General features: G+C 50.2%; 1 protein-coding gene and 2 long non-coding RNA genes across 12 annotated transcripts in view; 2 read left to right on the forward strand and 1 right to left on the reverse strand.

The window, feature by feature from the left end:
- Dstl1 (dystonin like 1) lies at nt 1-17,732 on the reverse strand. Of its 5 annotated transcripts, none has more exons than XM_063264666.1 (15): nt 17,603-17,732; nt 6,246-6,368; nt 5,878-5,996; nt 5,649-5,799; nt 5,496-5,580; nt 5,023-5,231; nt 4,750-4,867; nt 4,409-4,575; nt 1,981-2,123; nt 1,801-1,903; nt 1,236-1,532; nt 810-1,034; nt 603-687; nt 361-494; nt 1-237 (listed from the first exon to the last, which is right to left on the reverse strand). In XM_063264666.1, the coding sequence occupies exons 2-15, from the start codon at nt 6,321-6,323 to the stop codon at nt 151-153; spliced, it is 2,001 nt and encodes a 666-aa protein (XP_063120736.1). In that variant the 5' UTR covers nt 6,324-6,368; nt 17,603-17,732; the 3' UTR covers nt 1-150. The 5 variants fall into 5 exon arrangements, with proteins under 5 accessions (XP_063120736.1, XP_002729884.2, XP_017450873.1 ...); XM_002729838.7 differs by lacking the exon at nt 17,603-17,732 and adding an exon at nt 6,442-7,026; XM_017595384.3 differs by lacking the exons at nt 1-237; nt 361-494; nt 17,603-17,732 and adding an exon at nt 6,442-7,025 and having other exon boundaries at nt 556-687; nt 802-1,034.
- LOC134479927 (uncharacterized) lies at nt 7,436-10,570 on the forward strand. Its single transcript, XR_010053853.1, has 2 exons — nt 7,436-8,131; nt 9,200-10,570. It is a non-coding gene; the product is annotated as an uncharacterized LOC134479927 (long non-coding RNA).
- The window catches only part of LOC102548374 (uncharacterized), a 17,208-nt gene continuing 5,716 nt past the window's right edge, over nt 16,447-27,938 (forward strand). Inside the window, exons 1-6 of one of the 6 annotated variants that reach the window (XR_005487513.2) lie at nt 16,447-16,658; nt 16,778-16,858; nt 17,661-17,820; nt 17,904-18,091; nt 19,164-19,371; nt 21,366-22,144. This is a non-coding gene — a long non-coding RNA (uncharacterized LOC102548374). The other 5 variants (XR_005487514.2, XR_005487511.1, XR_593606.4 and 2 more) reach the window with 5 other exon arrangements.

Here is a 27,938-nt window from a genome sequence, read left to right on the forward strand (position 1 = left end):
TTTCAGTTCCCCAAACTCCTCTTTATTGCTGAGAGCGAGAGACACAACCCCACTCTGTGCGGGGACTGTGTGCTACCAGCTCCTGCTCAGTCCCTCGCTGAGCATGCTCTACCACAGCTTCCTGTTCCTATCTGCTGGATCTTGGAGTCTTCACAGCTTCTCCTCAGTAGGCTGCTCTGAGGTTTTGACCTTGTAGGAGCTGGGATCTCTGTGTTCCTTGCCAATTGGCAGCCCTGTCTGCAAGGGGTGGCCAGACTATGCCTCACCATTCAGCTCCCCGCCATCTCCCGGGGCTCAATAAGGTCCTCAGTCCATCAGGAGGACCTAGTCCCTGGCTCTGAAGCCCATACCAGCTCTCACCTTCGGAGACTGGGGTCTGCTAGAGCCCATTCGGATGGAGGTCCAGAGCCTCAGGGTGATGACCTCAGGGGCTGGCACACTAGGAGTCCAGCATAGGAACCTTTCGTGGATCTTCTGGCTGGTTCTTCCCTTTGCTGCTCAGAGATCCCATGTTGCTAGGCCAAAGTGGATGGCAAACCTCTCCTACCCACCCACCACCAGGCCCTGATGGCTTTCATGTCCCTTCCTACCCCAGCTCTCACCTCTGACTGGGTCATTTTTTACCAGAAATTCATCCAGAGCTGCCCAACCACCTCCAACACGAACCATCATGGCTCCTCGTGCTATCTGCAGAGCATGGAGGTTGGGGGAGTCCAGGAATGATACCAAGCCTTCAATACAGGGTTTGGGGACAATTCCTGAGGCTCTGTCCTCCCCACTGCTACAGACCCACACTCACACCTGCTCACCAAGGCTCCCTGGACCTTGGGCCTGCCTCTGGCCACTGGTGTACTTGTCCCTTCTGTGTTCCTTGCTCTGACCACGCTACTGGGCTGTTTCTGGGCACTGGAGAGCCCCGGCTCGAATGTGGTGGAGAACTTGTGGTGAGGTCCACATCTTCCCCAGTTACAGCCAGGCCAGCCTTGTCCAATGTTGCCCTGCTCTCCAGCTGCCAGGAAGCTCTCCATGAGGTCCTACTGGGAAATGTTTCAGTGCTGCCTGTGGCTTCGGGCACAAAGCACACCCCAGACCACTTTATTTTATGTCTAGAAGCAATACAGGTAGTGCCTCCACAAGACCCCCGGTGCTTGTCGGCCCCTTGCTGTGAGGTGAAACCAAGTCCTTTTCTTGAGCCCAGTATGTATCGATCTGCTCTTGTATCGCTCTGCCCTTACCTGTTCCTGGTGGCCCTGCTCCAGCTGTTCCCACTCGTCCCTCTCCTCCTGGTTCCTCTTGCTATGCTCTGGCTTCCTGTGATTCCAGTTCTCCATGACCTCTGCCCACCATGGCCTCCAGCTCAGTTCTTCTGGAATCTTCCCCAGGAGGCAAGCTTTAGCTCTACTCCCCAGATCCCCAGGCGGACCCTGGTCAAGACTCCTCAAAGCCAGTATCTCCCTTGGGGCTTGAGTCCAGTACTTTGGGGTCTGAGCCCCAGGCAGCTCCTCTAGCACCCAGCTTTGGGCTTGTACCACCTACGTATTAGGGGAAAATGTTAGGGAACTCGGAGGACCCCGTGACCAAAATTGCCCACCACCTCTTGTGAGCCAATTCCCCCATCCTCCAGAGCCTCTCAGAAGTTCTGCCTAGCACTTTAGGCCTTCCAGCACCTCTGAATGGTCTTCCAGAGGGTGCAGCTCAAGGACAGATGTGTCCAAGGCACAAGAGCCAGTGTCATGAGGCTAACCCTGGATTGATACATTAGTTACAGTGCAGGCCAGAGCCTCTGGCCACTGGTCCCACCTTGGTCCCCAAGGGTTCGGCCTGGCTCAGCCTTTGGGGGCACAACACGAACTTCTCTACAAGGTGAGCGACAAGCAGCAGCATCCCTTCCAGGGTGTATATCCTGGAGAAGAGATGAACAGACATGAGCAGGGTAGAGGGCCAGTGTGAGTGGGGTGGGAACAGCTGGCACAGGCTCACCTCTCACAGGAGGGGCGAGACATGGCAGCCCGGCAGCCCTGCAGGTCCATCCGAAGTCCCAAGTGGCAGGCGCTCCCATAGGCCGTGTCTCCTCTCCTTCCTAGCCATGACACTGCCAGGGTTTGCTGTCCCCACAGGAACTCCTGCCATCAGAGCAGCCCCTCTGAAAACTATTGGTTTTCAGAGTGGGAACGTTGAAAGGCAAAATCATTTTTCCTCCCTGTGCCTCGCATCTTGAGCCCTCTTCCTTACTCCGTTCGTCCTGTGCCTCGCTGCCCACCATCTTAGCAAGAGGACCACACATGCTGGCCCAGTCCTTCTCCCCCTGGGCCTTTTCAGTGCAGCCTCCGAGTATTGTCCTGATGCTCAGGGCAAGGTGAAGAGAGCCAGCAAGGTCCTCCCTGTGGGTGAACTGTCTCTGCCATCACCACCGCCCGTTCCCAGGTTGGAGTACCAGCCTTAGAAAGAGGCAGCTGCATGTATAACTAACAGTCATACATGTGAGATCGCAGTGGAATGTAGGCTTCAATATGACTGCTGCCCTTTAAAAATGGGGGTCCCCCGGGGCTGGGGATTTAGCTCAGTGGTAGAGCGCTTACCTAGGAAGCGCAAGGCCCTGGGTTCGGTCCCCAGCTCCGAAAAAAAAAGAACCAAAAAAAAATGGGGGTCCCCCAACAACTGGAGCAGGGGCTTCCCGTTCCCCTAAGGACCACCACGTCTGGCCTCAGTGGATGAGGATCTGCCTAGTCCTGCAGTGACTTGGTGTTCGAGGGTGGGTCGATACCCAGGAGGGGCCTCCTCTTTCTCAGAGGAGGAGGGGAAGGGAGCTAGATGAGGAGGGACAAGGGGGGCACTGTGATCCAGATGTAAAGTGAATAAATAAATAGATTAAGGGGGGAAAGAAGGGGGATTTGGGGCCTGGGAGGACAGTTCAGCTGGGAAAGTATTTGCTGAAAAGCATGAGGGTCTGAGTTTATCCCTAGCCTCTATATAAAAAACAGAGAAAACGAATTAGTATGTGGTAATCCCCACTAGAAAGGTGGGGGGTAAGATTCCTGGTACTCCGTGGTCAGCCAGGCTAGACGAATAAGAACTTCAGGTTCAGGGAGAGAGACTCTGACTCATAAAATAAGGCGGAGGGCCAGAGAGAGAGAGCTCGGCAGTTAAGAGCACTTGCCGCCCTTGCAGAGGGCTTCTCTCAGTTTCCAGTACTTAGGTCAGGAGCTCACAGCTGTCTAGAACTTCAGTTGCAGTGAATCTGGTACCTTCTCCTGGTCTCTGTGGGCATCCACAAGTATGTGCGCACCCGAGTGAGACACATACACAGAACAAAATAAATATATCTTTATATAATCTATAATTTACTATTACATATAAGTATGTGATACAAATGATATCACCTGTAATTTATATTAATATGTGATATAAATTATATATATGGAGGAGGAAGACATATGTGTATGCTTGAGGAAGACACTGGATGCACTAGATGTCAGCGTCTGGCCTCCACACGGGTGTGTACAATCATAAACACACACATACAAAATGCACAGAGTGCTCAGGGGAAAGCACGCTCCACGGCAAGGAAAGAGGCAGACCAAAGCCCTCCTCACAGCTCTCAGGAGCCAGCCCTGTCCACTTCAAGCTTCTAGCCCTCAGAACTTTGAGTTAGTATGTAACCACAGTTGGAACTTCCCAGTTGGTGACAACCAGGTCGGGTGGCCCAGGAGACCATCGGAGTCCCAAGCAGGAGAAAGGAATCTGAGAACCAGGGAAGGAACCTAGACCTTCTAGGCAGATAAACCTAGAAGAGTGCCATGCACCCCAGCCACACTATGTTACAGACAAGGGGGCCGCGCGGAGGCTCACTCTTGCTTCTCTGTTGCAATAAACGCTGGACAGTCCCGGACTGTGCTTCATAAGAGAGTAAATTTCTTTCTATCTTGGTCCTTACACAGTTTCTTTCCAGCTGTTTCATAAATAGGATTCATTCATAGCAATGTTTTAACCTTAATTAAGAACTCTGTTTGCCAGAGGAGTCATGTACACACATCAGCCCCTACCCCACCCACATAGCCTGGAGGCTCCACAGTGCTGTCCAAGGAGGAGCCCAGCAGTCAGGGATGGGCTGAACTTAAACCCTGACCTCCCTGGGAGAGCTGTGGCCTTAAAAGGAGATTTGAGGCTGCCTGAAGCTAGGAGCAGAGCTATGAAGTCATCACTAGCGATCCCTCTTGATGGCTCCACTGCCCATGCCCTTTTCCCAATGCCATACTATCCTCATTCCCAGAGCCCTCTGCCTCAGTTCCTCCTACCAGCAAATAACAGCTCAGCCTCAGGGTACCCTAGTTGTCCAGTGTCCCTGTGGTTACCTCTCCTCCTAGGAGACTTTTGATGATACCTTCCTCTCCCAAGTTTCTCAAGATACCTGGAAACCTGAGTTCCAGTCACTCTCAGGCCTCAGTTTCTCAGTGGCTGCCTCCTCTGCCAGGCCACACAAGGTCTGCACAGCTGGCTCCCATATGGCTTTCAGCCCAGCGTCTTGAGTCTCTAACCAGTGCCCTTCCAGGGCCTTCACATCTGCCCGAAGCGTGGCTAGGGAGAGATATGACCACCTGAGAGCCAACCTTGGCAAGACCTTAACACCCACTCCAACCTTGTTTTCTTGAACACAGGAAGGCACCCTGCCTGCCCTAGAGCTTAATCATACCCCAAGGCCTGACAGAAATGTCCCAAGTGCTCCCAGATATCCCCAAGGCCCTGGTGTACCTGATGAGAGGCTCTGTTCCCAGATGGTCACTGTGGGTGCTGCTGCCTGACTAGAAGTCTCTGCCCACTGTGCCAGCTTCTCAAGCCGCTCTGCTAACTGAACCAGCTGGACACTCAGCTGCAGGAGAAAACCGGCAACTGTTGTAGACAGCCCTGGCCCGGGATAGAAAGTACAAACTTCCAGCAACTCTAGCTCCCTGGTAGACTCCTCAGAGGGCATGAGGTTGGTGAGAGGTATTTCTTCTACCTGGAGTCAAGGGGGGTAACAAACACCTGCTTCAGATCCTTGAGCCCTGGATGTATTGAAGCAGACCCTTCCAGTTCATGCTGGGCCTCCAGGCCTGCTGGTGGTGAGGGCTTGGAGGACTCTGTCCTTTGAGTAAACAGCAGCTTTTGCTGGGCACAGGCGATTTGTGACTCAGTCAGCTTTACACGCTCCTGGAATTGCTTCAGCTGCTGTCGCACAAGCTGAGCTTGGTCACCTGCAGCCAGAGGCAAGAGGCCAGGGAGGAAGCGCTGACATTGAAGGAGAATCAGTAGCAGAGATGAGAGCATTAGTAGGGGTCTTGGGAACCATTAACCAGGCAAAGACATTGAGGAGGCTTTGAACTCAGGGCCTAGGCCCTGTACCTGGGAAATGGCACAGATGTGTGCCCTGAGCTAAGGGTAGGCTTTTCAGTGGGCTCCAGAACATGAGCCCTCAGCACTTCTTGCCTGGCTTGGCTGTCCAACTGAGGTCCACTTACTAGTGAGAAGCTCTGCCAGCCTCTGGCCAGTCTGTAAAACCCTTTCCAGGTCCCTGGCGCGTGCCACCACTCCCTCACACACCTCCTGTGAACAAACACAAGACGCTGAGCCTGTGACATCCCACGGACTCCCACCCCAAGCCTGGGCCATACCTGGAGGTACGGCCATGACTCCTCAAGGCACTTGGGCCGCAGCCGCAGCTCAGCCAGTAGCTGTTCAGTCGGGCTCAGCTGCAGCAGCAGAGCCTTGCAGGCTGTTTCAAAGCTCTGTGCTGCTGGCACGAGCTGTTCCAAGAGCTTCCACCTAGGGGTAAAGATGGAGGAGCTATCAGCGGTGCCCCTCCCGCCCTAGAACCCTTACGCCCCCCATCTGTGGCTTCACCTGGTTTCTGCTTGTTGTACCAGCCGGTGCCATTGTGTGCACAGCTCTGACGGGCTCCCTGCCTCTCGTAATCTTGGCTCCATGTGTGGTGCACGCTCCCTCAGCAGCCGTAGGAGCAGCTGCCAGACATGAGGTTGGGGGACTTATGCAGGGTTTTGGGGTCCCTGCTCATCCTCTCACCACTGTCCCCCTTTTAATCAAGGAGCTTCACTGGCCAAGGGGACAATAACAGCTATATGTATTCAGCTCTCCCTGGGGGACCAGATCTATTGTATGCAAGCACATGGTAGTCTATTATTTGCCAGTGGCTTAACCTGGGGCCCATTCAACAGGGTGCCCCCAAGTGTCCCTATCCCCTGGCCCCGTACCTCCTGTTCCCGCAACTGGGAAGCAGCCAAGGTGGCATCTGCAGCCAGGGGTCCTTGTGAAGCCTGCAGTTCCTCCATGCCATCCAGCCAGCTGCACAGTGTGTCCAGGGGTGCTAGAAAGACCTGCAAGAAGGGTGAACTCACCTCATCTGGCCTCCTCTTGAACTCCCCACACTCCAGAGCTGCCCTGCCTCACCTGGACTGGCTGCCCTCTATGCTTGCAGGGCCCCATCTCCACAGCCTCTGTCACTACTGTCTCTGTCACCACCACCGTCTCTGTGACCTCTGTCACCTGGACACCACGGGAGCCCCACCAGGTCCAGGGGATCCCTGGTGGAAGTGTGCCCTGAGGAGCTTCGGATGGAGAGAGATCCCCTTGGGTCCTGGGGCTCCTGTGAGTCCTAGGGCTGAAGCGTGAGCGGCTCCTCCTCCCCCCAAGGCAACTGAGCCTTGAAGCAGGGTTTCCCATCCTAGATGCCGAGCAGATTGCCGGGACGGCAAGAACAGCCCTTACACGGCAAGAACAGCCCTTACAAAGGCAGAGGATCCAAATCAGAACCGGGAGGCCCACAGGCTTTCACAGACTGGTGCCAAAGAAACTTCCTGGCATTGGGTAGCTGCCCTGGCTTAGGGGACTGGAGAGAAGAGCTCTCACCTCTGTCTAGCCCTGGGCATCCTACCGTCCCTCAAGCCACTGCTCCACCAGCCCCAGACAGTCTGGCCCCAGCACTTTTCTTCCTCCAGTTTCCTGGGAAACCCAGTGCCCATCCTCAGACATGTGGGTGGGGGAAGGGCTGCAAGGGGGAAGGGGCTTCTAGCTGGAGTTTCTGGCCCCTCCCCCCACAGTTCCTGTGTGTGTGTGTGTGTGTGTGTGTGTGTGTGTGTGTGTGTGTGTGTGTGTGTGTGTAGTGGTGGTGGTGGTGGTGGAGTTCACTTCCCACCCAAGACCCAAACAGGCCACTCACATGGCCATAGGGCTGAGATCCCTTTGGGTTAGGAGGTCAAAGAAAGGGAGCTGCTATAATGGGTGCCAGGTTTGCCCTGGGGATGACTAGGAACTATAGGGAACCGGGGGGGGGGGTTGGGGGGACATCCACACATACTTTAGGAGGGATTGGAGAGTCATGGGAATTTCCCACAGCTATGTGGCCCCCAGGGAGTCCTGGACTACACCCTTTCCCAGTCACATGGCCACTCCACGGGACTCAGACAACCCCCACCCAAGGCTTCCTGGCACCCTAGACTGGTCTGCTCTGCTTCCAGGAACCTCAGACTTGCCACACAGTCTCCCACCTGAGCCTGGCATGAAATCCCTTCCTCTAACCTGGCATCCCCACTAGGTAGAAGAGAGCAGGAGGGGATGGATGCCAAGGGGGCCTCCATCCAAAATGCTGTATTCATGGACCATGGGTGCCAGCATGACCGCATCCATTCCCCTTTACCTGACCACCACTGATCCATCATATCAAGGAGTGGAATGTGTACTCAACAGAGAAGCTACAAAGCCCTCTCTTGAGGGCCATGCTGGTCCCAGGCCTTCCCTCACTGCTGACAGAGATGACTTGGGAGACTAAAGCTAGCCCTGCCCCATCCACCCACCTCAAGCCTGTGACCACCACCACCACCTCTGCCACCCAGGCTGAGGCCTGCCCCTGCCTCGTTTATCTTTGTCATGCGTTTGTGTTGCTGTTGCCTTGGGAACTTTCCATGGAAAATGTTTGGGTGAGGTGGGCAGGCTGACAGGCCAGGGCAGGCCGCAGACGCACTGTGGGTGGATGGCTGGTGGACGCCTCTCCCAAGAGAGCTTGTCTGCCTCACACCCTAGGACGGCCCACCCTATTCTACCTGCTCTCTTTTCTCAGCCCCCACCCCAGGCCAAGCACCAAGTAGGTACATTCCTGGGGGAACCTTCAGTGGGCTGGAGGGGTGTGTCCCAGCACAAACCTGTCCATACCTGGCCTGCAAACCTCACCCCCTTCTCCTTTAAGGGACCGAGGAGTTCCTAAGAACAGCTGCCCCATCCAGTCTCTGGGCCTTACCCTTGATGGGCTGCTTAGTCTGGAACGCCCTTCTCCCTCCTGCACTGGGTCTCTCTGTAGCTAAGAGGGACTAGGGTAGCCCCTACCTTTAACATCTTGCTTCTGGTTTGTTTTGCTGCCCAAGGCAGAACCAGGTCAACTTTCTGTACAAGTCTCCCTCTTGTTGACCATGACTGGAATAGTAGAGGCTCAGGTCCGGAGGGGTGCTAATGCCTATTTGGTGCCAACCTCCATCTTTCTCCCTTTTCCAAGGTCAAGGTCCTATGTTGAGCTTGGACCTCCTGAACAAGGGTATAGAATATCCTCCATATCAGGACCCTCTCTGGCCCTGTTAACTCTACTCAGAGTCAAAGGCTGTGATAGCCACACTTCATAGAGTCCAGTACTTAGTGGCCATATGACCTCCTTTATACGTGAGGTTCCTGAATTACGGCTGGTGAGTAGTGCGTGGCCAGAAAGGAGCTGTTCTGATCCCACTCCTGACCATCCAAGCAAGGACAGCTGGCTCACAAAAGCCCACGGGCGTGTAACTAGGAGCCTCTCCTAGTCACTGCCCTGGGTCCTCACATGGGCCCCTTTCTTTGAATATCCTTATCCTTTTAAAGGACCCTGCCTTGTACATTCACACTAAGAACACAGCATCCCACTGAGGTGGAAACTTCTAGTTCTTCAATGGTTTGCTGGGGCATACACCTGAAAGGATGCCTTGCTAAAACAAACACGTGAAAGACTGTTTTCCCGAAGTAGACGCAGGTGAAAGGATGTTTGGAAGTAGCAAACGCGTAAAGGATGCTTGATGAAGGACTGTAAAAATGACCCTACAGACAGTGGGGGACGAGCACTGAGCCTTGTTTGGTTTGATCCGCCTCACTATTCTTTGCTAAAGACACGCGTGTGTTGGTTTGCTTTACCCAGCACTGTTAAGCTCGACTTGTGATAACTCTGACACCGAGAGAAGCTCGCCCAAGAGTTGCTCGCGAGGTTCCTGTGGCAGCTTGCTGCTTCAGTGGCCTTGCCTCATGCCGGTTGGTGACCCTGGTGGTTTCTTCAGGATTGAACTGCAGCTGCCTGGGGTCTGCTTGCCGAGAGGACTGGTCTGCAGCTGCTGAACCATATTTGGTGTTCGCTACAGGGCTGAATTGCTGCCCGAGAAGATCAAGCTCGCCCCTAAATAACGATGCAGGTCCACTTCCCCCCATCCTAATAACTTCTACTACCTCTGCTGGGTGGGAGGCAAAAGCAGACGTTGAACCCTTATTAAAAGTAGGTTGCAAGAGACTTATGCCTATACCCCACCCAGGGGGCCCCCTGAATATTGCCCTTTGCCCTGCTGGTTCCAGCCCTCAGGAGGCCACAGCCCTGTCATTAGGACAAGCAGCCACAAGCACGGGGACACACATAGGACCTCACTGCATGCTGAATCTGGGGTGAAGTTCAGACTGCCAAGAGAAACACAGGCTGCAGCAGATCTGCCACACAGCCCAAACCAGTCCTGGTCAGAGCAATCCCCATGAGTGGACACTCACAACACTTCTAATGGTGGCCAGTGGTCAAACTGGACAGAGTTAATACAGATGAGCGAGCTCCCATACGTTTATGGGACCATAGATCCAGGAGACAGTGATGGGCTTGGCTTTCTGCTGGCAGGAAGGCTGAGACGGCCAGGAGAGTTACCTAGGACTGTGGCCCAGGGTTGGGTGGTGTAGAGGTTTTCCTGTGCAAGGCTTCTGATATAAGGGTGTCTGAGCCCCTGGCGATAGGAGTAGCATGGGAAAGGCTATAGCAGAGCTGACTCAGAAGTCCCTGATGACAAGGGCGTACGTCAGCAGGAGTGGTTCTTTTTCGCAAGACACAAAACTTTCTAGGAAAGAAACCATGATAAAAGAGTGTGGTGCGGGGCTGGGGATTTAGCTCAGTGGTAGAGCGCTTGCCTAGGAAGCGCAAGGCCCTGGGTTCGGTCCCCAGCTCCGAAAAAAAGAACCAAAAAAAAAAAAAAAAAAGAGTGTGGTGCTTTGAATGAGACTATACCTAATAGGTTCATATACTTGAGTACTTGGTCATCAGGGAGTGGAACTGTTGGAAAGGATTAGAAGGATGAGAAGGGATGTCCTTGTTGGAGGAAGCGTGTTAATGGGGGTGGGCGTTGAGGTTTCAAAAGCTCAAGCCAGGCCCAATTATCTCTCTCCCTTGGTCTGTGGATCAACATAGCTCTCAGCTACTGGTCCAGTACAATAAATGCTGCTGTGCTCCCCATCATGATGATAATGGACCAAGCCTTTGAAATAAGCAAGCTCTCAATTGAATGCTTTCTTTCCAAAGAATTGTTGTGGCCATGGTGTTTCTTCACAGCAATAGAACAGGGACCAAAAGCAAAGTCCCCATACTTAGTAACGCATACGTTTTGTGAGAGAAAAGCTTAGACTGTTTGGGGGAGGTAAGTCCTAGGGGCTTACATTCAACCTGGGCAGTAGAGGCTTCTTAGCTCTCCAAGTTGGGGACAAATGGCTGACCATATGCTAAGTCTGAAGTGCTGTGGTCCCAAGAGGAAAAGACGGAACATGAGTTTGATTGATCATAGAAATAAACGAAGCCAAAGGCTGAAAAAGATGGAGAAGGAGGAAAAAGAGGAGGGGGAGGAGGAGGAGGAAAAGAAGAGAAGGGGAGGGGGAGGAGGAAGAGGAAGAAGAGGAGGAAGAGGAAGAGGAGGAAGAAGAAAAATGGAGGAGGAAGAGGAGGAGGAAGCAACTTGCAATGTTCAGCCTAAGGGGAAGGGAACATGAGTACCCAGAGGCTTTGAGCCAGCCTCCAGCCTGGTGAGCTACAAACTGAGGGACCCACAGGACCATGCTGACCGAGATGCAGGATACCCGTCAATCTTTTATCCAGAAGTTCTAGAAAAATCTCATGGTCTCTCAGGGGCACCTTTTTGTTGAACTCTATCTTGAAAGCTACTAAGTTCAACTCCTAAATCCAACCCAGAGAGCAAGATCTTGTGGTGAGAATGTGTTTTTGGCACTTGTCAAGTCGAGGTTGTCAGAATGGGCTGCCATCCAATATGAACGTGGCCTCTCATAAGAGAATGCTTGCTGTGTGAATAGGAGACACACTGATGAGAATGACCCTGCGAGGAGGTGGAGACAGAGGGCTGCAGCCTCCAGATTGGGTGCAGCCTCTGGATTGGAAGCAGAGTAGAAAGTGGCCTTAAGACAAGCTGTCTGAATAGCTGTGAGCCAGTCATGATGACCAGGTATGTGACATCCCATTGGCTTAGTCCAAGTCAGGCTATCTTTGGAGCTGGTGTGGTACCACTGCCGCCTCAGATAGCTACTCTGGAGATAGAGGGAAGAGGGTCCCAGAGAAGGCCAAATAAAGACAATATTCAAGGACACAGATATCTGGCAGATCAGTGTGGATCCGCATTTCACCCCGCTGCTGAGGTCTTGGGCAAACAAAACACAGAGCGCTAGACTGCGATTACCCTGCACTGCTCTCAAGTGCTGGGTGCGAATGAAGCACTGATATACTTCTCAGGGTGGGAAAATGTAGCCTGGGATATGGGAGGCTGAAGACGAGGATCCCAAGCTCTCAGACATCCAGTTGCCGTTGGAAACCGCATGGAATTGGAACAAAGCTGGGGATTCGGGGTGGGGGTGGGGTTCAAACTAGACATCCAGGTGCCACTGGGTTGTGGAGAGTTGGGGACGAAGCTGAGGGTCCACAGACCTGTGACAAGGTTGGGGCCTAGGGGAGGAGAACTCTGGCTTAGCTCGTCAGCAAAAGTCCTTAGCTTAGCAGGGTCCTCTGGGCACAGAGGAGGGGTTTTCTGTGAGAGGCTTAGATAGTGCAGCTCTGTAGACAAAGGCCTTCTCCATGCTCCTCACAGCAGTTCTTGATGAAAGAGGCAGTCCTCAGTTCCAAACTATTTATTGAATGTTCATCGTGGAAAATGAGTGCATACCACCTTCTCAGGGTGGATCAGAGATTAAATACCTTTTGCAGGAAGGAATGTCTGGGAAGGGAAGCTTTTTGGCTCAACCCTCAGGGTCTGTCTGGATACCTCATGAGCATGGAGAACTCTGTTCTGATCTACATGACCACAGGTCACATTTCCTATGTGGGAAGTATGACACATGTTCCAGGCCAGGTAGGGAGCAGACAGCCGCCTACTGTCTCAGGTGGGTGCCTGGGTACTGGGGACTCTGAACCCGCTCAACCTTACCAAGTTTCCTGGCACAGTCTACTGTCCCACAGGTCAGGGCTCAAGACTCCAAGTAGGGCTCCGGGGTCAGCACACGAGCTTTCCACAATAAGGAGAGTTGGGACACAGAGGGTGAGTGTGGCAGCCACACCTGGACCATCAGTAGCTCTGTGGCTGTCACATTTCTCCACTGCCCCATTTCCACCCCATTCAACCACCCCGACGTACAAGTCAATTTTATTTTTCTCGAAATCACAGTTCTGAAGAATCAGTGAGGTGAAGCTAATGGGTAGTAGGTAGGTCTGAGGGCGCTGCAGGAACTCCTGCAAACGGCACCAGGACACCACTGTACCACTGCAGCCTGGTGGCCCTGGCTTTTGTACACAGACTCCTGGTAAACCTGCCCCCACTGATACCCTCCGGCCCTGGAGATCAGCTTGGCAGGTCAATACAGACATAACAAAGGTATCTGTGCGTGCGCGTGTGCATGTGCGTGGGGGTGGGGAGAGAGAGAGAGAGAGAGAGAATGTTTTCCTAACAAGTTTGAGGCCTTGGATTCAGTCCAGTCCCTGGGGAGGCAGTGCCAGGAGGATCCACAGGTCTCTCCATGGCCAGTCAATCTAGCTGAATTGAGGAGCTTCAGGTTTAATAAGAAGCCTTTTCTCAGAGCTGGAGAGAGGGCTCAGTGGTTAAGAGCACTGACTGCTCTTCCAGAGGTCCTGAGTTCAAATCCCAGCAACCACATGGTGGCTCACAACCATCTGTAATGAAGTCTGATGCCTTCTTCTGGTGTGTCTGAAGACAGCGACAGTGTACTCGTAGGTAATAAATAAATAAATCTTAAAAAAAAAAAAAAGAAGCCTTGTCTCAAAAAACTAATGTGGATAGAGATCAAAAACTGAAACCTGATGAAGACCTCTGACCTTCACATTCGTGTGCACGTACAACAGCCACACACGTGTGCAACCTCTCTACACACAAAAAATTTTAAATTTTAAAAAGAAAATTGGACACATGGGTTGTTGGCCTGCGCCTTTGGCCTGAGCACTGAGAAGCAGAGGCAGGTGGATCATAGAGATGAGTCTGAGGTCAGCCTGGTCCATACAAGGAGTTCCAACCCAGACAGGGCTATGTAGTAAGACCCTGTCTCAAAATGAATTAATTGGGGTTGGAGAGATGGCTCAGAGGTTAAAAGGCACTGGCTGTTCTTTCAGAAGCTCTGGGTTCAATGAGCTGGGGCACCCACACGGCTCATAACTACAGTTCCAAGAGATTTGATGCATCTTCTGGCCTCTGTGGGCACCAGGCAGACACATGGTACACAGACATACAGGCAGGCAAAAATGCTGACACACGTAAAATAATAAACATAGTAATTAAAATTTTAAATTATTTAATTAATTAGAAATAAAAGAAAGTTCCCTGGGGGCAGTTGGTAAAGAGCTAATGAGAGGGAAGTTTACCAGTCCTGCCCAGCCCTTCCAACCAACAGGTGCTTCAAGTTGCCCTGCCTGCCCTTCCCGCCTCTCCCTGCCCTCACCACCCACCCTGACACCGCCTTTCTGGTTTCACTTCCTAAGAGCTCTCACTGGGAGTTCATGCCAGCTCTAGATCTCAGCCCTTTCATTCGGCCGCTCCAGATGGGCAGCAGCTGTTTGCTTTTGGGGAGGCACCTTTATCCCAGTTGAAGACCGCTTTGGCTAAAACATGTCTGCACACTCCAGAAGCTCTCTCAAGACAGGACATGCTGGGCATATCAACCCAGACCAGTAATCCCAACAACTCAAGAGGCAGAGGCAGGCCAACCTGAACAATTTATATAGATCCTATTTAAAGACAAAAAAGTTTCTTTCTGTTTCTTTTTCCTTTCTTTGTTTCCTTGTTTCTTTGTTCTTTGTTTCTCTGTTTGTCTTTCTTTCTCTCTTTCTCTTTTCTCTCTCTTTCTTTTCCTTCTTTTCTTTCTTTCTCTCCCTTTTCCCCCACCTCTCTCTCTCTCTCTCTCTCTCTCTCTCTCTCTCTCTCTCTCTAGGTCTAGAGCTGAAGCTCAATGGTAGAAGCCTTGTCAAGCTGCCACCCACTCGCAGGTCCTAGATTCAGTCCTTAGCACAGCCAAAGAAAGGAAAGAAATCTTAAGCTGATCACAGGGGATGCATCCTTGTAACCCCAATAATGCGGAGGCTAAGGTAGGTCAAGGCCAGCCTGTGTGGCATAGGAAGTGACAGAGTAACCCAGACACTGTCTCAAAGCAAGCAATCAAACAAACAGATAAACAAGTCACCAAGATCCACGCTCTGGACAGGCACCCATCAAGCTTCTGCTTCTTGTCTGGTGAGCTCTGGCTTTAGCCTCTTTAGGGCTGCCCATAGACATGGAGACGCTGTACCCCCTACATCTATCACACCATGATCAAGTCCCACACACCTGTGAACCTCTTCCCAAGGTGAAGCCACTAAAGCCCAAAGGCAAGGAGAATCTCTCCTGGGATGACAAGGCTCCAGTGTGCACTTGGACTCCAAGGTTCTCCATGGGCCTCAGAACATCACTAGAGCTCTGGAGAAGGCTGACACTGCTATTGACAGGACCAGACAGATCCAGCAAGAAAGTCAACAGTACATCTCCAAGCCCTTGACTAGAAGTGACACTGAAGGTTGAGAAAAATCATAAGAAAGACAAATCCGGTGATGAGCTTGATTACATGAGCTGTGGCTATCAGTTTACTCCATTCAGAAAACGCCCAGGGAGCAGGGGACATGCTTCCTCTGCCAATCCTGTGTCCTTCCCAGTCCAATAAGCAACGAGGAGATCTGAGCTGCCCGCAAGGCCAAGGATTCTCTTACTTTTCCTCTGTTCCCATAGTCTAGACGCACTCTGAGGACCAGACCCCAAGTCAGATAGGCGTCTACCCCTCTGCCACACCAGAGGCTGCTCCATTTTCAGGTGAATCTGAGGAGACTTGAGTTGCATGAGGGGTAAGATTCAAGTGACTGAACAAGCAAGGCCAAACTTTGTGTCTCACTGTCTGACTGTACCAGCAAGAGCCCAGGAGCTTGGAATTCTGGACTAGGGTTTGTAGTCCAGCAGCAGGAAGGTAATCAGTATAGGTCAAGTTGTAGCCATCTGTAGATCCACCCTGTCCCCAGCTCTGCCTCAGAGAAATCACCATGAGCTCCTGAGGCTTTGCAAAGTGACCACAGAGAACAGGTAGTTCTTGAGCCTAGAGCATCTGAAACAAGAAACTTCCTGCAGGGCTGCATCTGACAGGCCTTGAGAGGGTGCTACTCGGTCCTGGCAAGGTGCTGTATCCGGCTGATTTCCAGTTTTTGCCAGGACACTTAGGGCTCAGTCAGATTTTGTGACAGGTCCCTGTGCTTAGAGTCCCTGTGGTAGATCCAGGAGGGCCTGGATCCTTGACACGAATGCTGCCAGTTTCGTGATGTCATAAGCAACCCCTGAACGGCAGCCTGTCATGCAAAGATGTCCCCAGCTCCTTGGAACCCCCTCAGTATAGGGACCTTCTTCACACCTGTATCCACTGAAGGGGTCACTATCACCAGCCTCTTTCTCTCCCAACCCCTGCACACTTGCTCCTTCCTCTCTCTTCCCCAACCACCACTCAGAGTGCAGGCCACCACCCACAGTGGCTATCCAGACATGGAGCTTCAAATGCTGCTGGTTGGGAGAATGTCCCTGGTGGTCTCTGCTGGGACAATGGGAGGGGGGCATCCTTCCAGCTGGGTGGTGGGGCTAATCCCTGAGGCTCCAGGTAGGGGTCAGAGAGAACAGCAAAAGCAGGCATACAAGGCAGCGGCCACTCATGTAAATGGGCAAGCTCCCTGGGACTTGCTGGCACCCGTGGTGCTGGTTTCTCTATTCACTGGAGTTCCGTTGCTTGTCCCCACCCAACTTTATAAACCCAACAGTTTATGGCAGGCAGCTTGAGAGGCCTGACCTAGCTTTGCAGCTGTCTTGTTTATCTCTGTTAAGGCCAAGGAGAGGAGAAGGGTGTGCTAGGCTCCTCTCTGAAAGGTGATAGGAGTCCACCCTTTTTTGCAGGGCACTGGAGTGCCATGAGAGCTGTTCTCCTGGACTCTGCCCAGGGGCCTCAGCCTAAGAGCTCTACTGAGAAGTGATTCCTCTGAGGACACTCCCCATGCGTGTCTGATGGCTCCATACAAGGTTTATTCCCTACCTTTAGATTGTGTGTGTGTGTGTGTGTGTGTGTGTGTGTGTGTGTGTATGTGTGTGTAGGGGAGGGGGTACTTATGTGTTTCTGAGTTTAGTTTCTCTCCTATCAGTCAAAAGAAGACTCCTGAGGAGTGCTTGTCATGTCTACACACCAGACAGGAAGAAGACAAGCTTCCCTCCAGCTGTGAGAGGTAGGAAAACCCCACAGGGTATAACTTGGCAGGGCTGATGAAAATTCAGAGTGAGTTCAGAAGTCAGCATTCTTATGGAACCGACCCCAGGTAGTTCCAAAGGTCCTGCATGGCTTAGCCCAGTAAAGGCAGACCAGAAACAACCCAGGGACACTGCCAGGCCCCATTAAAAGCCACAGCCCAACTATATAGCCAAACTCTAGGCAGCTGGCAAAGAGAGAAAAGGTTCTAGAAATGGCTGAAGAGGGGTGATCAGGTTCTGGGACCTCAAAGGATAAGAGGGTAGAACTGTCATGTCGTGCTACATTCATCGGCAAGGAAATGTACTTTTCTTTAGTGTGGATGTTAAAAAGCTCATAACCTTGGTGCCTAAAATAACAAAAATACATTCTTTCATGACTCTGGAAGCCGGAAGCTCAAAATCAAGGTGTCCTTCACTATATCTCCTTATGTGGGGTGGGGTGGGGAGATATTTGCCCGATTCTCACTCCTAGTGGATCCTTAGATATGGGAGCCCAGCCCCAGTCTCTGCTCCACCTTTGCAGTTTTCTCCCACCTGTGACCTTTAGTCAGCCACAGCTCTCTGCACGGCCTCTAATTACTGCTGTAACCCGCACCACTTTGACACTGACCTGGCCAGGACTACGGGGAGTGAAGAGATAAGAGTCAGCCAGTCAGACAAGACAGATAGACAGACAGACAAGCTGGGATCAGGAGGGCTGTGAGGCTTTGACAGAGACGCACCAGCAAACTCAGCTTACTGATCAAACAGCATGAACAAGAAGTCGGCTCATCTTGGCAGGGGTCTCTCGAGAGGCGTGGTCTCAGGTGGAGGAGGAGTTCCCATGGATCTGAGGCGCTCACTCCGGCTTCATCTGCTCCTCACCAATTACAGTTACAAAGACACTCCTCCTGAGGAAGACCACATTTCCCAAGTATCTGGAGTCAACATTCAGACCACGGTAAGGAGGAAACACACATACGTGTTTGCGTTAACAAGCCCCAGAAAGAACGCAGATCTCACTGTCCTTTGTCCAACGCTCAGGTTTGCTGAAGACAAGGAAATGAATGCCAAATGTTCAATGACCTCACTGAGCTCTTCTGAAGGGCCCTGGCTCACCTGCGGGGCCCTGGCTACCAGCAATGTCTGGGCTTCTTTATAGTAGTCCTGGTTAGACCCCTGCTGTCTCTGGTCCCTCTCCACAACCACTGCTTCTCTGTGACACTGGAGTGGTAAGTTTAGCTTACCCAGCTAACACAACTCAGATCAACAATATGGCGTGGACATAAACCCATCCAGAGACCAGAGCCATAGCCCATTTTGGCTCATAACACCCTGGGGTCACTAAGGGAGGGACAAAACTTCATTTGTCACCTGTTGATGGATTGGATTTAAAAACTGCCCACGAAAATACGCATGTAGTCCTTAGCCCCTGGTATCTCGGAATATGACCTTTTTTGAAAATAGGGTCTTTGGGACTAGTTGAAATGAGGTCATAATCATGAAAGATACATCCCTAATCCAACATGACTGGTCCTTAAAACACCGCTGTGTGCAAGTGTGACACAGAGGTGAAGACATCATGTGACAGTGGGCAGAGTGGGTGATGTACTAAAGCTAAGAGTTTCCCAGGAGCGCAGCACCAGCAGAAGCTGGAGAGGCTAGGAGAGATTCCCCTCAGCCTCACCAGGGCCCGTCATGCCTGACCCCCATCCAGATGTGGTCCAGGGGTGCAAGAAAGTGTTTCTGCTGTGTGAGACCTCCTAGCTTGGCGTGTTGGAGGCATCACCGGGTCCTCATGCACCAGCTCTAGCCCCCGACAGGTGGCTACACCGTGAGCTCAGCCAAGAAGCAGGTGTCATCCAAGTTTGGGTGGGACTCTCCCGGGTACCCTGGCAAGATGAGCAAAGAAAGCACTGGAAGGAGTACGGGTCACTTCCTCATCAGAGCCTATCGTTTAACACAGTGCCTGGGCTGATCTGATGCAGTCTGAGTGTGTGGCCCATCTCTAGCAAGTCCTCAGCTCCTTAGGAAATCTGATCAGGGTCCCCAGGGATGCTCATTTGTTTTGGTTGCTGGGCTTCTGATCACCGGGACTCACGGGTCCGGTGCCCCTGACAATCCCCCCTTCTCCTGGTGGTCACTGCTGTCATACAAGTTTCTATCATTCAGGCAGAGTCAGAGCGCCTTGTGGGCGGAGTCTCTCCCCTGAGATCCCTCAGCTACCGGTGGCTGTACACCTGAGCCTGTAGGGAGTTTCATTGCCTGGTGATGGGCTTGCTCCTCCCTTCACTTTGTTCCCAGGGCATCCGTTTGCAAAGCCTGACAAGGCTGTCAATAGGTCAGGCATCAAATGGTTCTCAAAGCAATTATCCTGAATATTCCATCCTCCGCCACATACCTGCGCCTGCGTGGCTACTCACCAACAAAACTACCACGTGACTCTACCAGCCAGAGGGGCCTGTGGATCCAGTGACCAACTGATGAAATCCAGGGAAGCAGCATGGGGGAGGTGAGTGGCTAAGGGAACGAGCAGCTCCAGAAGCTGCTCTGTGCTTTCTGTCCCCTTTGCCCAGCCTGAGGACTGTGCTTGACCTCCCCTTGGGGCACGGTTGTTGCCACAGCCTGTGGTGACTTTGAGAAAGATCACGACCATAAAAATGCTCATGTGGGTACCCATCTGTGACAAGAGGTGTGGTCTGACTGTCCACCTGAGCTTCTTCCCACCCTCAGCCTCTACCCTCTAAACTCCAGGGCACCCCTTCATATCTGCAAGAGGGTCTAGGAGCCCTGGTAATTTATGCTCACGTCTTTGACCCAGGCACTCTTAGGCATGGCCAGCAGTGTTTCCTGCTCTGCCAGGCACAAGGTGGAGAGGCACCACAGAGAGAAAGGAACTTACGACCGCAGGTTACACAGACGTAAAACCAAGACACCAACATAGACAGTAATAGGAGTAAGCCTAGAGAAAATGGAAAGCTTCAAAGAGGATAATACAAGAGGAAAAAATGGTGCATAAGATGTGGAGAGGCAGGGCACAGGGGTGGCAGGGACCGAGTGAACCTGGGGATCAGGCCAGGTAGCAGAGCCAGCAAGATGGCTCAGTGGGAAGAAGAAGCATTTGTCCTGCAAGCCCAACTACATGAGTTCCGTTCTTGGAGCCAGTTTGTGTTGTAGGACTTGTGTACCCACATGCACACACACAAACACACACACATATATACCTGCACTCATACACACATATATACATGCAAACATGCACATATACACACATGCAAACATGCACACACACATATAAATGCACACATGCATACATGCACATACAAATACATGCGTATATATGCACATGCAATATACGCATATACACATATGTGCATACACATATACATGCACACACATACACACATATATCCACATATACATGCACACACATACACACATATATGCACACATACACACACATATATGCACACATACACACATATGAACACATATCACACACACACATTCATCTCAGCAACAATATCACAAAATTAAAAACAAATAACTAACTTTTAAAAAAGAAGAACAGAGTAAGAAACCAATCAATGTCCAGGGGAGAGGTGGCAGAGGTGAGGGAGGGCACATTGCCCCAGAGGCTTTAGAGGAGACCGGAACCAGGCCTGCTTCCTAGAACTAGAGGGAGGAGGGAGATCACGGGGATAAGAGGCTCCAGAGGGTTAGGGAAGACAGAGCTGTGCCCTGAGCCCACGGCAAAGCTGAAAACACTGAAGACAAGAGGGAAAATGTACAGGTCCTGATAGCAAAGGAAGAAAGCTGGGGCGGGCTCCGTGGAGGGTTTCACAGCAGTGGTGCAGAGTGTGAGAGACAATAGAGTGTTGTTCTGAGGCACTGACAGGGAAGACCTCCAGCCTTAGCCGTTTATACACAGCCATTCAGACAGCATTCAAGAAAAGGTCAGGATAAAGACAACACCCTCAGACTCCAAGTCTTCCCAGGGTGAGAGCATTGTGGGGGTGTCAGAGGCGAAAAAGGCAGGCATGAGAGATCAGGGAGGGAGCGTTCCCCCAGACTGGAGGGAAAAGAGACAGAAAAATTGAACAGCAGAAATGGGTGTTCACACAGATGGGCCATAGAGTAGTATTGGGTTTGGTGGCCATCTTCCTCTTCAGGGATGTTGGCATGGGTGAACCATGAAGATGGAGAGACAGGCAGGAGTGTGAGACTTAGGGGCAGCCAAGCTACAAACAAAAGGCTAAATGTTTCTGAATTAGTGAGAAAAAACATGATCCATTCTCAGGAAAGCAAAGTGGAGAGGAAGTAAAATGCCACGGTAAGGCTGTGGAGTCCCTAAGCACTATGTAGTTCTGGCTATCCTGGAATTCACTCTATAGACCAGGCTGGCCTCAACTCAGAAATCTATCAGCCTGTTTCCTGAGTGCTGGTATTAAAGATGTGCACCACCACTGCCCAGTGACTTTAAAACAATCATTTTTTTTATCTCAGGTACACTGATATTTGGCCTGCATGGATGTCTGTGTGAGGGTGTCGGATCCCTGGAACTTAAGCTACAGACGGTTGTGTGCTGCCATGTGGGTCCAGGGAATCGAAACTCAGTCCTCTGGAAGAGAAAGCAGTGTGCTTAACTCCTGAGCCATCTCTTTAACCCAGAAAATAACTTTTAATAAGATCTATCAACATGTAGCCTCCTTCTATTTAGGAGAGGGCAATCATCCCTTGCAGCCCAGGCCTGGCTTCAAGGATGACCTTAATTTTTATGTTCCTTCCTAGATTTCCCAAGTACTCTGTGTGTGTGTGTGTGTGTGTGTGTGTGTGTGTGTGTGTGTGTGTGTGTGTACCATGTACATGCTGGGTACCCCTGGAGGTCAGAAGATGGACTCATACTCCCTTGAACTGGAGTTACGAATAATTGTAAGTTACCATGTGGGTGCTGGGAACTAAATCCAGGCTCTCTGGAAGAGCAACAAGTGTTCTTAACTGCTCAGCCATTTCTCCAGACCCCCCTTAGTTAATTCTGATCAACTAGATTAGAGAATTGTTGGAATCGAACTTAAAAATAATAGGACTTGCTTAGTATGGTGACTCATGTATTTAATCCTGGCATTCAAGGAGAGGCAGATGGAACTCTGTGAGTTCTGGGCCAGCCTGCAGCTACACACTGAGGACCATTAATTAATTAATTAATTAATTAATTAATTAATTAAGTAAGTAAGTGTATGTAAACTAAACAAAGAAAAATAATAAGGTTGGAGGGGTGCCTCAGTGTAAGCTTGAGTTTTGAAGCCCAGCACACAGAGAAAGTCAGGTGTGCTGATATGTACCTATAATCCCAGCTCTGGGAGGCAGGAACAAAAGGACCCCAGGAGGGAGAGGGGCTTGCTGGGTAGCCAGAGAGAAAGAGAAGACAGTGATCCAAGGACACTCTGGCATTCACTAGTACATGCACACCCCCACATATGCATGTTCCCCCATACACATAAGACAGACAGACAGACACACAGAAACAGAGATAGAGACAGAGAATGAATGAATGCAGGAGACCAAGAAGGGAGGCATACAATTATAATTTTTGGCTGCCGACAAGAAAGGCCATTGTAGACTCTCTGGGTCCTGACGTGCTCTGCTGAGAACTACTACACGGACTGAAAACAAGAGATGCCAGCCAGGAGTCTCCCTGGAGACAGCTCCCAGCAACAGGCTATGTCACTGTTGAGCGGCCATGGAGCCCCGCAGTGGACTGAGGAGCTTTGTCTCACAACATTGAACAAACATCTCCTCTCTGGCTTTAAAACTTCCCCTTGGTCAGCCTCCTCCTGTGCTCCGCCATCCCTCCTAGTGCTCCTCCTGGGTGTGCAGGTACTGTCCTCCCAACGAACCTCATTTTCTTCAGAGAATCTGTTATGCAGAATTTCAAACAGAGATCTTTTTTTAAATTTTTAAAAATTTTTTTATTAATCATTCCATTTGTTTAAATCTCATATAATATTCTTAAAGGAAAGGAGAAGTTTCATACTCCTGATAACAGAAGTGCTCACAGCCTGCCCTCTCCTTCCTGGTCTCCAAGGAAAAGCAAACAGCAAAGAACTTAGGATGTAAAAACAGCCACATGGAGCGCCTGGGCTGTGGCTCCCCAGATGCTATTGGACGAGAGAGACCCGCCCCAGGCACAGCACACATGCTGCCAACTTTGTGCATTTATCAGGTCACAAGGACATTTCAGTCACAGCAGGGCAATCCCAGCTAGGGGTGATGGGGCACACATTAAAACCCAGTGCTCGGGCAGATTTCTCCAGGCAGGCCAGACCTGCAGAGAGAGAGACCCTGTCCAAAACCACACACACACACACACACACACACACACACACACACACACACACACACACGTCAATACCACTGACTGACCTCGGACAGAAAAACAACAACCAAGTTCCATTAATATTAATAATCTCTAACAAAGAAACCGGTGGAGCAATGACCGAAAGTGCATTCACAGATCCCCTGTTTCCTCACTAGCAGGAATGCCAGCCTGGGTGTGTGGGTGGGCACACACTTCCCAGGGTAAGCTGTAGACATACAACTAGGTGTGAGTCAGAGTAACTCACCACCTACTACCCTCAGACTCCTTCTCCCCAGCGCCCATCAGTTAAGACACTGGCCCAGCAGTGGCCAACCCTTCAACTAGGGCAAGAGAAGAGCAACTGGGGGAGGGAGGGAGGGAAGGAGGGGAGGATGGAGGGAGGGAGGGAGGGAGGGAGGGACAGAAGAGAGGCTGGGCAGCCCCCGTCCCTGCCCACCTCTTTTGGAGGCTTTAGGATAGAGGAACATATTTCCTTCTAGTGAAGCTCCTACACTCAGGGGTCTTTTTGTAGCATCGGCCCAGCCCAGCCCCACATGACACATCACACATTAGACACCATCAGTGCATGATGGCACTACCTTTAATTCCAGCACTCAGGGAGCAAAGGCAGGCAGATAAATATCTGTGAGTTCAAAGCCAGCCTTGTCTATACAGTGAGTTCCAGGACAGCCAGGGCTACACAGTGAGATCCTGTCTCAAAGGGAAAAAAAAAAAATAACCAGAACCGCCTCACTAAATAACTCTTAAAACAGTCTAGGGATTAAAAAGCAAATTTATTTTTGAGACAGGATCTCAATAAAGCAAATTCTTTCATACCGAGGACCGAATAATTAAAATATCACATGTATTTTGTGAAGTGCCGGCAGAGTCTTTTGAACGAATGTGGGGTTTTGGAAACAAACGTGTTATCAGGAAGCAAGAGAAATTAAAGGCAAAAGAGTTAAGAACTCCAGAACACCAAAAGAAACACGAGGCAGGAATCAGTAAGAGGAAAACCAAAGGGACATGACCCTAACACCAGCATGAATAACTAAACCTAAGGCTTATTCTTTAGAGATTAATCAAGAAAATGGTTGACAAGAGGAATTATGAAAATTAGAGGGGCTGAAGAGTTGACTCAACAATTAAGAGCACTGGCTGCTCTTCCAGAGGATCTGGGTTCAATTCCCACTGCCTACATGGTAGCTCACAACTGTCTATAACTCCAGTTCCAGGGTATCTATTTCTCACCCAGACACCCATACAGGTCAAACACCAATGCACACGATAAAGTTAAATTAAATAAATTTGAAAAGGTGCAAATCAAAACTAAGAACAATAAAATTGGGAAGCAAGTGTGGCTACAAAGAAAACTGTTTTTAGATAAGACCCTCAAACATCTGGATGCAAGGGACACATTCCCAGAGACAAAAACAAAATTTTAAAAGAGCTAGAGGGTTTAGAATAATAAAGTATTTTCCTCTGTGAAGACTCCAGACTCAGAGCATTGAAAAAGGAAATGCTACAAGGTTTTTATGGTGTGTGTGTGTGTGTGTGTGTGTGTGTGTGTGTGTGTGTGAGAGAGAGAGAGAGAGAGAGAGAGAGAGAGTATGTGTGTGTGTGTGTGTGTGTTTGTGAGAGAGAGAGAGAGAGAGAGAGAGAGAGAGAGGCTCTTCCAGTGTGACTGAAAGAGGACACTACAAAGTCAACTTCCACACGCACCCACAGACACCCACAAACACATACGCACCCCTTTCTTTCTCTCTCTGCTTAGTTACTTCCTAACACCCAAACTAGAAGTTTAATATAACCAAGATTTCTGGCCAGGTCATGTGCCTGGTAAGCTTTAAAATAACTAGGACACAGAACACAGAGCTGAGGAGCTGGGAGATGGCTCAGAGGTTAAAAGCACATAGTTCTCTAGCAGGGGACCTGAGTTCTTCCACATGAGGCAACTCACAAGCATTTGCAACGCTAGATCCTGAGGAACTGACACGTCTGGCCTCTGCGGGCACTTGCTGTCATGTGTGCATACCCATAAGCACACACGTGTGCGCGCACACACACACACACACACACACACACACATATATATAATTAAAAATGAAATAAATCTTTAAAAATAAACCATGAAAAGGCTAGAGGGATGAATCAGAGACAAAGAGCACTGGGTATTCTTGCAAAGGACCTAGGTTTGATTCCTAGCACCCACATGGTGGCTCCTAACTACCTGTATTATAACTCCAGTCCAAACAGATCCTCTTCTAGCGCCTGTGGGTATCAGGCACATACGTGATATACAGACATATATGCAGGCAGAATATCCACGCACATAAAATTAAAAACATAGAGAAAAATCCATAATGAGTTTTGGGAAAGATACGACCTAAACGGCATGTGAGAATGCACCCTCCTGACTGTATAAGAGAGAGGAAGGGTCATGTGCTCAGGGTTCATAAAGATGGCGCTCTGTCTCAGTCCACGAACCTGCCATTCTAGGCCAACGCCTGGCTTTGCAGGCTTATAAAACAAATCATCTCAATTTCACATCTCTGCCTCTCCACTGCATTTATAAAGTGAGAACTGATTCTCACAGTGGATAAGGATGTTCGTGAATAATTGATGACCAAGACAGGACAGGATATAATGGTGACGATATTTCAACCTGTCATTCAGAATAGCGTACAACTTAAAATCTGTGATTTTTCTCCCCTGGAATTTTCCACGTAATATGTTCAGTGGACAGTAGAATATAAGCACACGAAACCAACAATCAGGGATAGTGCTGTATTCATTTTTTTTAAATCTTACTTATTTTTACTGTATTTGTATGGGTGTTTTGCTTGCATGGCTGTACGCCACATGCATGCAGTGCCCAGGGGGCCAGCTGGTTGGGAACCATCATGTGAATGCTGGGAACTAAACTCCAGCCCCCGGGAAGAGCAGCCAAGGCTCTTAACTGTTGAGCCATGTCTCCAGCCCCTGTGGTCATTGCTTCTGTCTGTGTTTCAATTTTCCACTAGAAAAGCTTCAAAGACGTAACTTAGCTTTTTCTCCATCTGTTCAATAGAGCGCAGTGTGCCAACAGCCATGCTTCCGCCCTCCCTCTCTCAGAGAGAATTTACAGATCTTGTCTTGGCTGTGTACAATCGTAGCTCTTTTTCTTGACTTTATCCTAAATACTTCAGTCACTTGGGGGAACCTCTGGTCTCCTTTCCTTGAGCCATGTTGGTTCTTGGGAGGATTAACCAGGTGCCTCCCTAATCCATCAGAGAAAGCCTGCAGATGGGTGTGCTGCCCACTCCGGCTTGGTCTTGATTTAGGGCTGGGATACAACAAGCTGCTGTCACTCAACACGTTCATGCCTGGGAATGAGACGAGGCCGTATCTTCCAAGTTTGTGCCAATGACGTATGTACTGGCTCCCTTCTCCTTGTTCCAGCATCCAACCAGCCCACTCTCGCCTGAGGGCCCCTCCCTCTTTTTTTCTCTCTCTCTCTCCCTCCCCCGCTCTCCAGATATCACGCAATTCAGTGCTTTAAAGTGTACAGCCCCGTGTTTTGTTTTGTTTTTCATACAATCGAAGGGTTGTGCAACCACCACCACTATCCAATTTCAAAACACTTTCATTACCCAAAAAGAAACTCTATACCTTTGTTTTTTTGAAAAGAGTCTTACTAAGCTGCCCTGACTGGCCTCAACTGATCCTCCTACCTCAGTCACCAGAGCGTTGCCTTCTCTGAGCATTTAATATTAATGGCATCATAATGGCTTTTAAAGTCTGGCTTCTTGTTTGGTTGTTTGGTTGGATGTTTGGTTGAATGGTTGATTTTTTTGAGATAGGGTCGCTTGTAATCCAGACTGGCCTCAAAATCCTTATAGAGCCAAAAATAACCCCCAATTTTTTTTTTTGCCTCCATCTCCAAGTGTGGAATTAAAGATATGTGTCACCATGTTTAGCTTGCCTGTGTATCTGTGTAGGTATTTGTTTGTGTGTGGTGTTTGTATGTGGTATATGGTGCATATGTGTGTATGTGTGTGTGTGGTCTGTGGTGTGTGTGTGTGTGTGTGTATTTGTTTGTTTGTGTGTGGTGTATATGTGTCTATTTCTGTGTGTGTATATGTGTATGTGAATGTGTATGATGTGTATGTGTGTGTGTGTTTATGAGGAAGTTTGTCTGTGGTTGTTGTGTGTGTATTTGTGTGAGTGTGAGTATGTTTGTGTGTGTGTGTGAGTGTGAATGTGTGGGTTGTGGGTATGGGTGTGTATATGTGTCTATGTTTATGAGGAAGTATCTATGTGGTGTTGTGTGCGTATTTGTGTGAGTGTGAGTGTGAGTGTGAATGTGTGTGTGTGTGTGTGTGTGTGTGTCTGTGTATGTTTGTGTGTGTATGGTACAGGAGGATGGATCCCAGGGCCTTGCACAATCGAGGTAAGTGCTCTAAGATCAAGGTACATCCCAGCCCTCGCTTTTTAATCGTTATTTTCTTATCAGTTGCCAAGAGCTTCACAATTAGCATCTTAATTGATAACAACTTACTTCAGATCATTGTTTGAACTAACTGCACTGAATAAAACACAAAAACTCTACTCATAGGTAGCTCAGTCGCCCCCTCTTCTAAAGTGATTACAGCCCTAATCCGATGGGCAGTGTATTACCATCCACATAGTCTGATAATGGCTGCTTATGCAATTGCCTCTTAAATCAAACACGCAGTAGA

The sequence above is a fragment of the Rattus norvegicus genome, chromosome 7, assembly GCF_036323735.1.
Source record: "Rattus norvegicus strain BN/NHsdMcwi chromosome 7, GRCr8, whole genome shotgun sequence".
Classification (NCBI taxonomy): Eukaryota; Metazoa; Chordata; class Mammalia; order Rodentia; family Muridae; genus Rattus; species Rattus norvegicus.